At 33.8% G+C, this 13555-nt stretch overlaps 2 protein-coding genes across 2 annotated transcripts; one reads left to right on the top strand and one right to left on the bottom strand.

Moving 5' to 3' along the window:
• The first annotated feature begins 1043 nt into the window (after positions 1 to 1043).
• Positions 1044 to 3145, top strand: LOC133863370 (uncharacterized). The gene is made up of 4 exons (XM_062299311.1): positions 1044 to 1183; positions 2192 to 2327; positions 2423 to 2509; positions 3068 to 3145. The coding sequence occupies exons 1-4, from the start codon at positions 1044 to 1046 to the stop codon at positions 3143 to 3145; spliced, it is 441 nt and encodes a 146-aa protein (XP_062155295.1).
• Positions 3146 to 3458: 313 nt separating this feature from the next.
• LOC133863889 (probable LRR receptor-like serine/threonine-protein kinase At3g47570) lies at positions 3459 to 8560 on the bottom strand. The gene is made up of 3 exons (XM_062300022.1): positions 5811 to 8560; positions 5126 to 5580; positions 3459 to 3570 (listed from the first exon to the last, which is right to left on the bottom strand). The coding sequence occupies exons 1-2, from the start codon at positions 8518 to 8520 to the stop codon at positions 5135 to 5137; spliced, it is 3156 nt and encodes a 1051-aa protein (XP_062156006.1). The 5' UTR covers positions 8521 to 8560; the 3' UTR covers positions 3459 to 3570; positions 5126 to 5134.
• Positions 8561 to 13555: the final 4995 nt, after the last annotated feature.

Raw genomic sequence — 13555 nt, 5'->3', positions numbered from 1 at the left:
GTAAAACCTATATTCATTTGTTTTTATTGTCTTTACAGTCCTAGCTTTTGCCTATAGAAATCAAAGTGGGCGTAACCAGGCAGAACCTACAAAACCGTCCTGCCCCCACCTTGCCTCGAAATTAATGAATCCTCTATCCAACACGAGCTTAGTTGTCGTAAAGTCGTGTGGACCGGGCAAGCTTGCAGAAATGACTTTTTCAAAACCTGTAAACTCCTTTAAGTGGTCTTTTGTTTATCAAAATATATTAATAATAAATAATTACTTGCAATAGAACGAATTCTTGTAAGATAAGACTATAGAGAGAGTATCGAACCTCAAGGACTGCATGGGTATTGTTATCAAGTTTGTGAAGATTAAAAATAACTAAAGAAAAGATTGTTTAGTTATTTTTAATCTTCACAAACTTAATAACAATACCCCTGCAGTCCTTGAAATTCGACACCCTTTCTATAACCTTATCATACAAGGATTCGTCTTATTGTGAGTGGTTATTTATTATTGATATATTTTGGTAAACAAAAGACTACATCAATTTTTGGCGTCGTTACCGGGAACTGCAAACGGTTATGTTATTAAGTTTTAAAGATTGAATTTAACTTGATTTTTTTTTATTATATATATATATATATATTATTTTGATTTCTTTATTTTTATTTTTTGTTTTCAATTTTTGTTTTTATTTTCTTTTGTTATTTTATTTTATTTTTGTCAATTTAGTTCATGTGGAGAGACATTCCAACACCCCGTGGACCATATTCATATTGCTATAGTCCTTATCGCCATGCTAAAGATTTTGTCCTACTACAGGACAATTTTCTAACTATTCTTATGAGCATATGAACACACTGTTCTCTACACCAAGGAATGACCCTTACTCTGATTCCTATAATATGGGATGGAGCAACCAGTCTAATATCTCATGATAAGCTCAAACTCCTGAAAATTATGCTCCACAATTTCATGAACTATACCATCAGGTTGAACCACCGCCTCCGATGAGTTCTGATTTTTAAGATCAGATAATGAAATTTATGAGCTAGATGGATCAAATAATAGACTCTCAGAATCAGATGGTGAACTCTCACTCTGAATCCATTGCCAAGATAGAAGCTTACGAAGAAGAGCCATCTCCCATCTACTGGTCGACACAACAGCAGTCTCAAGCCACACCATCTCCTCGGTTGGATTCTGATTTTCAAAATTAGATGTTGAAATTTATGAGCAAGATGGACCAGATGAATTCTCACTCCCAAGCCATTGCCATAATCGAAGTTCAGATGGGACATATAGCTAATAACCTCAACAGGATGGAAGAATAAGAGCTTTAAAGTCAGCGGGTGGCCAATCTTAATGGAAACTACATGGTGGATGAGAGTACTTCTTATCATGAGCAAGCCATCACCACAATGAAGAATGAAGAAGTAGTCAAAACTCACGTGAAAGAAAAGAAAGAGGAGCAAATTGAGGTCCCACAAGCTCTACATCGGGCAAAAGGCGAGGAAGTGAGCACTGAGACTCCTTCATCATCCACTCTTATTCTCAAAACGCCATATGAACCCTGAGCCCCTATTCCAATTCATGATTCCCTTCCAGATGAGAAACTGTTTGAGAATATTCAAAGGAATCTACCTCGATATGCGGACATTTGAAATTACTTTTTCGTAGGTAAAATTTATTCTCTTTGGTCCAAGAGAAAAAAAATTGGTATTTCAAATTTAAATTTAAGAGTCATAGAGCACTGAGAGCATCAAGGATGTGGATTCCGTTGGCTTGACGGATCCCACATATTTTGACTAGATGAGTCAACTTCATAGGTTCGAGCACATGCCCTGTACGCTCGAGTCCTCCATCAGGCCAGTGTACATGATCACCTTCCAGGTTTATCTTCTTCATTGTTGTTTCATTCTTAGTTTATATTTTTACAACAATGTGTTGTACTTGACTGGTATTTGGTTGGAGTATCACTCTTTTTTTCAGGACATGTGTTTTTGCACTCAAGTTTGGGAGTATGATATGCCCCGCATATGCTCATTCAGGTATTCTTATCCTCTTATTGTTATATTCAGTTCTATATACACATTAGGGACAATGTGTGATTCAAGTTTTAGGGTATGGAAGAACGAAACACTGTCTAATATTTTGCTATGTTATTCTTGATTAAGTTGGTTATTAATTCCCATGCTCGCAGTGCAAATTTACTTTTCCAAACAATTGATGAATATGGAATTTTACAGGAACTGCAAAAACATGGAAGTCCTGATATAGTCATGGCCTTAGTTGGTAACAAAGCTGATCTTCAGGAGAAGAGGGAAGTCCCAGATCAAGTGAGTGCAATATTTCTCAATTTGACGTGTTCTATATGCCCACAAACTAACATTCATTTTTCTATTATATAATACACCCATTGTTCATCTTGTAGGAAGGCATTGACTATGCGGAGAAGAATGGAATGTTTTTTATCGAGACATCTGCAAAGACGGCAGATAATATAAATCAGTTGTTTAAGGTATTTTTGACATAGACATTTTATAAATATCTGTTTTTGTTACCAGTTGCATGTTAACAAGATACACTACATACAACTCAAAACGGTTTAGATTGACGGGAAATTCTAGAAGTGCTCTCTTATTATTGGTGGTGTGAACAAGATGCTCAATATACAAAAAATTTTGTATTTGTTACCTTGTAAGGTCATGGAGCACTTGCTTTATATGACACATTATGTTGATGACATACTATTTTGGGAAACTATCAAAAGGCTATAATTTTAGTGGGGCCTGGGCATAGGCTTTTTCTATGGAGTCCATAGTTTTGAAATTCTTGTGCATTTGGAAGACTGAGCATTGTTCCTTCTTTTGGCAGGAAATTGCCAAGCGGCTACCCCGCCCTCCCGCTTCATGATATGGAAGAAGTTTGAAACTGAATCAACTAAGAGCCGCTCTAGTTCTGGGAGCTCTTTCTTTATCTGCTTGAAATATTTAGCTTGTGTATATTGTGATATATATAATTGAAATTTTGTTACTATTTGCCCTGCTTCTCAGTTAATATATCGTGATCCTTTCAGTCGAGCTTTAAGACTCGAAAACTCGATGCAAAGATTGAACTGGACAAGGCTATAAGAAGAGATCCCATAACAATATAGTTGAAAGTTTTAGCCTTATGTTAGCATGTACATACTTCTCCACCTTCTTGCAGTGGACCATGCAGGTCCAAATATTGATTAAAACTATGATATTTTTTAAAAGTTTAAAAGCCTGCAAATAAAATATCCATCCCCTAAATTAAAGTCCTCAATATCCAGATAACAATCACATTGCATCAAGCTAACAATGGTCGATCCATGAGATAAAACACTTCACAACGATTACAACCCAAATCCAAATATCTAATAGCACATAGAAAGTCTCCAAACATAATAATTAATAATAATTAAAAAGTTTAAACATCAATATAAACCAAATTCTAATTCGTCAAACACAAATAAGACGTCTCACCAAGTCCCTGTGAGCCAGAATCATAAGAACTTCCATATTCTCAAATTATAAGGGTGTTGAACCATTGTATTATCTGAAAAAGATAATAAGATTTAATCTATTATGAATTCTAACATGATGTATAACAATATATTATACTTGAACAACAAATATATCACATAACTAAAGTATGCTTAATATTCAAGTGTGTGCATAACATGGTAATAAGTAAGCTTTTCCATAATACAATAACATTTTTGAAATACTTTTATGCATACAAGTAAAAGTCTATTATGAGTAATAAACTTTATCATCATTAATTTAAATTAACTTCAAAATAATTAAAACATATATGAATCTCATTACAAAATATAGTTTGACTTGCGCTATTTGTTTGACAAACACATGAAATATAATAAGACATATATATATTATTAGGATAACTCAAAAAGTAATGATTTTCTTCACATCTATTTATCACACTGGTTTATGTGGGGTATTGTAAGTGATTTTTTTTTTTTTTTTTTTGCATAAAAAAAATGATTAACATGAGAAGCTATTTAAAACATGCAACATAAGTCATTGTGAAATGAGTGTGAAGAATAACATTATTCAACGTAAATACCTAAAATCAAATGGCAAAATCCATAATGTTTCCTTAATAAATCTCCAATTTGAGCCCGGCCAATATGCCCCGGGTCAGATTAACTTAATGGATTAAATCACTAATTAAATTTCTTAAATTCATGTTTAAACTCTCAATTTGAAAATACAACAATTAACTCTATGAAATCCTTTAATTTCACCGAAAACCGAAATACTAAATGGCTTGTATTTTCAAATTCATCACATCTAATCAAAATTAAACAATAATGCAAGTAATTTGATTATCTAGTTACACAAGAAACCCATAGTCTTGAAACAATTAAAGCCAAAAACCAAAATCCCCAATTTTCATGCATAAATGACCTTCAATTTTAAATTTTCAAGATTAATCAAAAGCCATTATAACTAAATGGTCCAACGTGTGATTTTAACAATTATTTACATAACACAATCATCAATTTTTGTAAATTAAAGCTTAATCATAAAAGTCCCGATTTTGGCCGGTTGAAACCCTAATTTATCCAATCTAAACTATCTAAAATTGACACTAAAGATGGATAGATCGCGTCAAGAAACATATTTCTATGCAATAAATTGAAGAAAAACACATTTTTTATTTATTTATATATTTATTTTGCAGCAGTTGTCCTCTGCTTTAGGGGCAAAGTAGATCAAACGACATAATAATGTTATATGCAAGACTCTTATCCCCCTCTAATTTTCTTAAAAGTCATGTGGTTTTTAAAATCACTATTGGATTTAGAATTGATCATTATTAAATTTTGATCTAATGGTGATTTTAAAAACCACATTACTTTTGAAGGAATAAGAAGAAAATATGAGTCTTACATATAGCATCACTCTTGAACAAAAAGTTGGGGTCTCGGTCCTTGTCTAAAATTGACCGATTTATAATGTTTCAACCTAATGAGAGCAAAATTCTCTCATCCTCTAGCGTCAAAATTGAAATAAGAAATAGACGGCAAAATTCAGTGAGCTTATAGTCATCATCAAAATTGAAATAAACAATCTACCAATATTACCTGTTAATGTTAGGGTCCACTTGTAGTTTTAAGAAGCTTCTTTTTGACCAAATGAAGCTCAGTTGCAACATCTTTCATGCTCATCCGTTCGCCTGGCTGTTCAACAGAACAAGCAACTCCAATCGCAAACATCATAATCAAGCACTCTTGGATTCTGCTTCTTCTAGTGCTGCTGTTATTATCAGTACTATTCATGGCTATCTCTTCTTCTCTTCTAGTGCTTCTGTTATTATCAACATTTTTTATGGCTATCTCTTCTTCTCTTCCCTGAAGAAGAATTGGATCCACAATCTCGACCACTCGTTCAGGCAAAGCTTCTTGGACAAAGGAATGTAGATTTAGAGTGCCTTGGAACATGTCATCTGTGGGTCTTTTTCCAGTAAACATTTCTAATAGGAGGATCCCGTAGCTATATATATCTCCATAGGAGGACACCTCATTTCCCATACCATACTCTGCAAGTCATCATATATGATAAATTGTAATATGACTATAACTAATGCTAAGAAAGGAATTATGCATGCTATAATACTCTCTATGTGATGAAACCAGAAAATAAAATACCACAATACTAAATTTTTTATTATGAAGAAAATGCATAATAAAATTGTTTGATCCTCTTCAAACTTAGACATGTTCTTAGAAGAAAAAAGACTATAATTGAGGAACGATGAAGAGTATTCACCTGGAGCCGTATAACCAATAGTTCCTTTTACGCCAATAGAGCTCGACTGATTCGCTGAAGAGTTATGGTCTGCTTTGGGAACAAATCTCGCTAACCCAAAGTCTCCGACATGTCCCGTCATTTCATCATCCAGAAGAACATTGCTCGGCTTGAGGTCACAATGTAGGATTGGTGTTTGGCAATGATAATGGAGATATTCCAATGCGCTTGCAACATCAATGGCGATATTCAATCTCTGATAAAGATTCAAACTCCTCTGCTCTTGGTGCTCCTCATCCTCTGTAGCAGTCGAATGCAACCAATCTGCAAGGCTACCATTGACCATGAATTCATAAACGAGAGCCTTGAAATCATTACCCTGATAATCAACACTTGAACAGACTGTGAGTATTTTTACAAAATTCCGATGCTTGATGTTTCTCAGGGCCTCGCACTCAGCAAGAAAACTTTTGGTAGCTCCACGTCTCATAAGGTTGAGCACCTTGACAGCAATCGTCATTTGACCATTGTCAATGATTCCTTTATACACGGATCCAAAACTACCCACACCAAGCAAATTTGTGGAGGAGAACCCATCGGTGGCTTTTAGGAGACTTTGGTAAGACAAATTTAAAAGCAAATTTCCTGAAGAACTTGAATTGAGTTCTTTTCTTTTCCTTTTGAACCAAAAGACATATAAAAAAGACAGCACAAAAATTACTCCTAGAAGCCCGCAAACTATGGAGATAATTAATTTCATGGTTAAGTTCAATTTTGTCTTCTTAGACTCTCTGAAGTTGCATTTAGACAACTGCATTTCAGGTATTCCCCCGCACAGTTGACTGTTTCCCACAACTAAAGTTGCACTGGAGTTCTTGAAAATGCCGTCCGAAGGCACCATACCCTCAAAATTGTTGTAAGATAGATTCAAAAGTTGCAGTGAGTTGAAACCCACGAAAAAATCTGGAATTTTTCCTGACAAATTGTTTCGAGAAAGATCTAATTCCTGTAGTCCTCTCAAAGAACCAAAACTTGGTGGAATTGTCCCTTCAAAGAAGTTTCCTTGCATGACTAAAGACTCCAGCATAATACAACTTCCAAGACTCATTGGAATTTTGCCCGATAACATGTTTTCTGAAATATCAAATTTACCTAGGTTTTTCAGATTTCCAACTTCCATGGGAAGGGGACCGGTGAAATGGTTACTGGACAAATAAAGACCGATTGACAAGGATGAAAGACCAAAGACCTGGGGAGGTATGGTACCACCGAGATTGTTTTTAGAAAGACTTAAGACGAGCAAAGATTGGCAGTTTCCTAGACTTGAAGGTATGCTTCCGTGAAGATTATAATTATGACTTAAATATAGTTCGAGTAACATACTCAAATTTCCAAGAGAGTGCGGGATGTTGCCAGAGAAGTTGTTTACGCTAAGAAGCATTGACTGTAGTCTCTGAAGCTTTCCAATATCAGCGGGAATTTTACCTGAAAATCTGTTATCCCACAATTGGAGTCTCTCTAAGTTGACGAGATTCACAATCCCACTCGGAATCGTTCCAACTATATTATTTTCACTTACTTGCAATGTTCGAAGACTAGATGACAAGTTACTGACGCACTCAGGCATGAGTCCACCAAAATTGTTGACTTCTATGGCCAACAGCTCTAAGCTAGTGGCATTGGTCAATGAGCAGAGAAAACTCAAGTCATCAGCTCCCCCACTTCCTAGGTGGTTGTAGCTAATGCTAAATCTTCGAAGCCTATGCAACTTTTTGAAAGAAGGCATGTTCCCGGTAAATTTGTTGATTCCAAAATCAAGATTTTCCAGATTTGAGGCATTGGATATTGAAGGAGGAATGGAGCCCGCAGTAAATTTGTTAAGGGCCACGGAGAAGGTTTGGAGATTCGGAAGAGTTATCCCCAAGTCCCACGGAAGACTCCCTTGGATTTGATTCAATGCAACATTAAGAAGTGTAATAAAAGAGAGATTGAAGATTGATGGAGGGATGGTGCCAGAAAACTGATTAGAAAAAAAAGAAATAGCTGTAAGGTTCATAAGTTGGCCTAGAACACTAGGAATACTTCCACCTATATTATTTGCGGGTAAATAAAGTTGTTCAAGTGACGATAAGTTGCCAAGAGATGGAGGGATATTTCCTGTTAGTAGGTTGTGGTCGACAGAAAACATTTTGAGCTTTGACAAGGAGCCAACCTCAATAGGAATTTCCCCAGCCAGCTGATTAAAACCGAGTGTGATAACTTTGAGGTTAGAGCACCCCGATACATTTGTAGGAATTCTGCCATCCAGTGAATTGTTGGCCAAACGTAGTTTCTCCAATCTATGCAAACGGCCTATTTCTGGAGGGATTTGATGAGTGAAGCTATTGTTTGAGAGATGTAGAAGCCTTAGAAAGCTCAGATTTCCAATGAAAGGCGATATAGATCCCACGAGTTTTTGAGATGGCAGGCGCAACTCCGTGACCCTCTGGTGGCGTCGACCACATGTAACACCATGCCACAGGCAGAAGTGGGTTGTGTCATTCCATGAGCTCAAAACCATGAAAGGGTCACCGACTATTTTGGCCTTGAATTCAAGCAAGGCTAGTCGGTCTGTCTCATTCCCGCCAATGCCATAGACATAGGTGGTGGAACCAAAGCAAAAGACCGAAACGATTGTTAGGATGCAAAGAGCTGAGCAAGAGACTGCAGGACTTAAGGGGGGAAGCCCCATGGTTGGTTTGCTTTCGTTGCTACTTCTTGATGTCTCTCAAGAAACAAAAGAAAATGGTATGAGGAAGGGAAATCCCGTTCGTGAGCTAATTAAATAAATGAACTCTTCTCAAAATTGATGTACACAACGGGGCCCAAAATTGCCAGGTTCCACCCCCTTTCTTTTTCTTTTTTTTTTTGTTTCTCTTTCCCTCTTTTTCTTTTTTCTCTCTCTTTTCCTTTTCATTTTTCTCTCCACTTGTCGGGGTACGTATGGGCCAGCTTCCGCTCACCAGCCACGCTGGCTCTGGTCAAATTGCAAAATGCTTGTAATTTTATATTAAATTTTTTTTAAAGTAATTTTATAATAAATTAATGTAACGAGATCAGTATTCAGTACTCAATCAAATCATATGAAAGTTTTTTTTTTTTCCACATTTGTGATTTTTTATACTTTTTAGATATTTCCATTTGCAATTGCTGGCAGCTGGCATTTGCTGCTTAAAAGGTTTCTACTGGCATTGGACACGTCACTAGTGATTAGTCTATCCTACGCTTGTACAGAAAGTTGCAGGTGATGCTCGTCCCTAGAGGAACACCATCAACCACGTATGCATTTGAGAACTAGTTAGTATAACAGCAGTTGTGTAAATTTTTTTTTTTATTTTTTTTATGCATTTTTATGTATAAAATAACTATCAAAATTTATTTTATTTATTTTAATAAAGAAGTTTTAAAAGGTACCATACATCCAATTATCTAATTATTTTTTTATATTATTTAAATATTATTTTTTTTTATTTTTTCTTTATCTTTCTTTATTTTAATTCTTATATATTTTTTCAATGATAAGTAATTTTTTTTTAACATGGTAATTTTTTTTTGGATAATTATTTGTTATATATAAGTTAACAAAATTTTTGTTCTCATATGAGATGATTCGTATAAGTATGATCTTAAAAATGACAAATATAGCTTTTGTCATATAAATATATTTTGAAATACAATTTTTCAAATTCGGAGATATATTATTCTAATGAGTAATAATTCATTGCTATCCTTTTATACAATTTTTTACCACCTTGCCTATATAGTATGGTGGTCATCTATTACTTTTTGAGTTTTAAAAATAAAATAAGGTGAGGGACCACCTTATCGCATAAGCAAAGTGATAAAAAATTGTATAAAAAAGTGACAACAAATTATTACTTTTATTGTTATGACGTAAATGAATTTTGGTGAGAGTAATGGAGGAGAGAAGAGTGAAAGAAATATAAACAAATAAAAAAAAAATATGTGTGAATAGTGCAACTCCACGTGGATTTGCACCATTCACAAACACATCACAAATGCATTTTGCATTTAATTTATATAATTGAATAAAATAATTTTTTAATAAATTGATTAGCTATTTTACCCAAAAGATGAAAATTGCTAAAATAAGATGGAATGGGTGGGAGATGAAATTATTTGCTTTATTTTCTGGCCAGAAGCAGCAGGAGAAGTAACATCCGTAGAAACAGACGTTACGGATCATAATGAAGCGTCGTGGTACAGAAAGATGCTCTAAGCAATAATGAAGGAGTGCATGACACAAAGTGGTCCATCCAAATTCGCCTAATTGGGCAACCCCTACTCCTCAAGTACGAGAATTTTTTTTTTTTTTTTTTAATGGTAGTAAAAAATGGTTAATGTAATTTAAAGTATGAAGAATTTATATAAAAAAGTTAAAAAAAAAAAATTGTATTGTAGTGAATTTTTTATTTAAATAATAAAAATAATTTTTTTTTAAAAGTGAAAAAAAAAAAAAAAAAAAAAGAGAGGAGAGAGAATTGCCAAAGGGGAAGCTCTGTACTGGAATCTTGGACCTGAGCCAACCCATGCAAACTCTTCCTATTCATTAGTCTCAGACATTTAGGCTGACCGACCTACGACAGCTGGAAACTAATCAGAAAGAGCAGCAACTTTGGGATTTTCTGCAACAACCGGCACTAGCTGTGAGTCTCTGATTAATGCTGTCCTCCGTCTCATGTGGTCGTGTTTTGTATCTGTACTTATTGCAGTGTCGTCACGTAGTAATTCACGTGGTCAAATTTAGTTATATAAAAGTGAGACTAGAATTTACAAAGTGACGTGTGTATTTATTTGACATTCTCATGTTAATCACAGTAAAATTTAATCGCAATCCATTATAACACATAGGCCTTCTACGTCTTGCCCAAAGCCTGCTGATTAAAATGTACTCAAAAATTTCGTATAACCTTTATGAAAAATCTAGGAAGATAGGTGTCAATGTAGCCTAACATATTACACGATTTTAAAAGTTGATCATTTAATTTATCAAACATTTACATGTATTTTTAATTTTTTAATTTTTTTTTAACCGTAACGCTTTAAAATTACCAAACCAAACGGACGTTAAATATCTGAAGAAACTAGTGGAAACATTCATGTTGAATGCTCTATTAACTCGGTCTAAAATTACCTAGAAATGATAGGTGAGAAGGGGACCTGGTAGGAGAGGCAAAAACTCAAAGTCATCAGCTCCCCCACTTCCTAGGTGGTTGTAGCTAGTGCTTAACCATTATATTCATGTAACTCTCCGTCTCATATCGAAAAAAAATGAATAATTCACATAGAATAAATGATTTATAAAAATACTCATGAGTGTTAAGTCTCACATTATTTATTAAGTGAAATTAAACTTTATAAAAAATTTCAAATTGATTAGTTTTTTTTTAAAATAATGCAGATATAGATAGTGCTTTTTTTTTTTTTTTTTAAATTGTTACAATTGAAGACTATGCAACTTTTTCAAAGAAGGTACGTTCCCCATGATACTGTTGTTTGCAATATTTGAGGCATTGGATATTGAAGGAGGAGAATGGAGCCAGTAAATTGGTTCATGGAAATCAACAAGAGTTATCCCCAGGTCCCACGGCAGACTCCATTGGATTTGATTATCTCCCCCACCAAGAATTGTAATAGAAGAGAGATCGATGATTGATGGTGGGATGGTACCGGAATTCTATTAAAAAATTAGTAGTTAAAATGGAAAAATTTGTATTTTGAGCAAACACACTCCTTATGGTTTAAAAATGTAAATTTGTTTTTCACATTTTCTGATACAAATTTGATGTAGAACTCACTTTTTAAAACTGACTTATAAAGGGAGAGTATTTAAAAACTCGTATACATATGGTTAAAATTGCACATAAATAGAATTCACATGTAAAAATAGTATTGTGAGGGAAGCGTGATTAAGATCTTATATATATACTGTTAAAATTGTGCTCAAGTACAACTCAACATTGAAAATCATCTTGTAAGGGTTAAATTGTACTTGGGTAGAATTCATCTTTAAAATTTTGGCCGGTAAGAAAAGATCGAGTGTCTAACAGTGACAAAGATAGGTTTTTGTAAAACCTTTTTCATTTGTTTATTTAGTATTTACGGTCCAAACTTTTGTCCTTTAGAAATTCCTTTTACTATTATAATTGTTATAATAATAATTATTATTAGGAAAATGTTAAATTTACAACACCAACACAACAACCACACAATAACTCCTCACATGAGGGTGGACCCCACACGACCCACCCTCATGTGAGAGGTTGTTGTGTATGAATCAAATCCCTTATTATTATTATTATTATTAAGATATCATGTTTCGCGATGGCTTTGCCAACATCAATGTATTTTTTTTTTTTGTTTTTGGTGTAAAACCTACTTTTAGAAAGTTGATCAAATTAATGGCTTAGCCAAAAGCAATGCCTTCATTTTTTTTTTAAAAAAAAAAAAAAAAAAAATCTTTTTCATTTGTTTCTTTAGTCCTTACTGACCAAGCTTTTGTCCTCTAGAAATTCTTTTTACTATTATAATTGCTATAATTGTTATTATTATTAAGATATCATGTTTCACGATTGATTTGCCAAAAGCAATGCATTTTTTTTTTTCTTTTTGTAAAACCTTTTTCATTTGTTTCTTTAGTCTTTACGGTCCAAGCTTTTGTCCTCTAGAAATTCCTTTTACTATTATAATTGTTATAATTATTATTATTATTATTAAGATATCGTGTTTCACGATGGCTTTGCCAAAAGCAATGCATTTTTTTTTTTTTTGGTAAAACCTACTTTTAGAAAGTTGATCAAAGGCAATGCCTTTTTCTCTTCCTTTTTGTAAAACCCTTTTTATTTGTTTCTTTAGTCTTTACGGTCCAAGCTTTTGTCCTCTAGAAATTCCTTTTACTATTATAATTGTTATAATAATTATTATTAAGATATCATGTTTCACGATTGCTTTACCAAAAGCAATGCATTTTTTTTTGTTGGTAAAAAAACCTATGTTCATTTGTTTCTATTGTCTTTACGGTCCTAGCTTTTGCCTATAGAAATCAAAGTGGGCATAACCCGGCTGAACCTACAAAACCGTCCTGCCCCACCTTGCCTTGAAATTAACGAATCCTCTATACGACACGAGCTTAGTTATCGTAAAGTCGTGCGGACCGGACAAGCTTGCAGAAATGATTTTTTTAAAACCCATAAACTCCTTGACGTGGTCTTTTGTTTATCAAAATATATCAATAATAAATAACCACTTGCAAATAGAACGAATCCTTGTAGGATAAAGCTATAGAGAGGATATCGAACCTCAAGAACTGCAGGGGTATTATTATCAAGTTTGTGAAGATTAAAAATAACTAAAGAAAAGATTGTTTGGTTATTTTTAATCTTCACAAACTTGATAACAATATCCCTACAGTCATTAAGATTCGACATCATCTCTATAACCTTATCCTACAATGATTCGTCCTACTGCGAGTGGTTATTTATTATTGACATATTTTGGTAAACAAAAGACCACATCAATTTTTGGTGTCGTTGCCGAGGACTGCAAATGGTTATATTATTAAGTTTTAAAGATTGAATTTAACTTGATTCTTTTCTGTTTTTATTTTTATTTTTATTATATATATTTATTTTGGTTTCTTTATTTTTATTTTCTTTTGTTATTTTATTTTATTTTTGTCAATTTAGTTCATGTGAAGAGGCATTCCA

This window comes from Alnus glutinosa, chromosome 3 (assembly GCF_958979055.1).
Source record: "Alnus glutinosa chromosome 3, dhAlnGlut1.1, whole genome shotgun sequence".
Lineage (NCBI taxonomy): Eukaryota > Viridiplantae > Streptophyta > Magnoliopsida > Fagales > Betulaceae > Alnus > Alnus glutinosa.
This window is presented reverse-complemented; position numbering and strand designations above follow the sequence as displayed.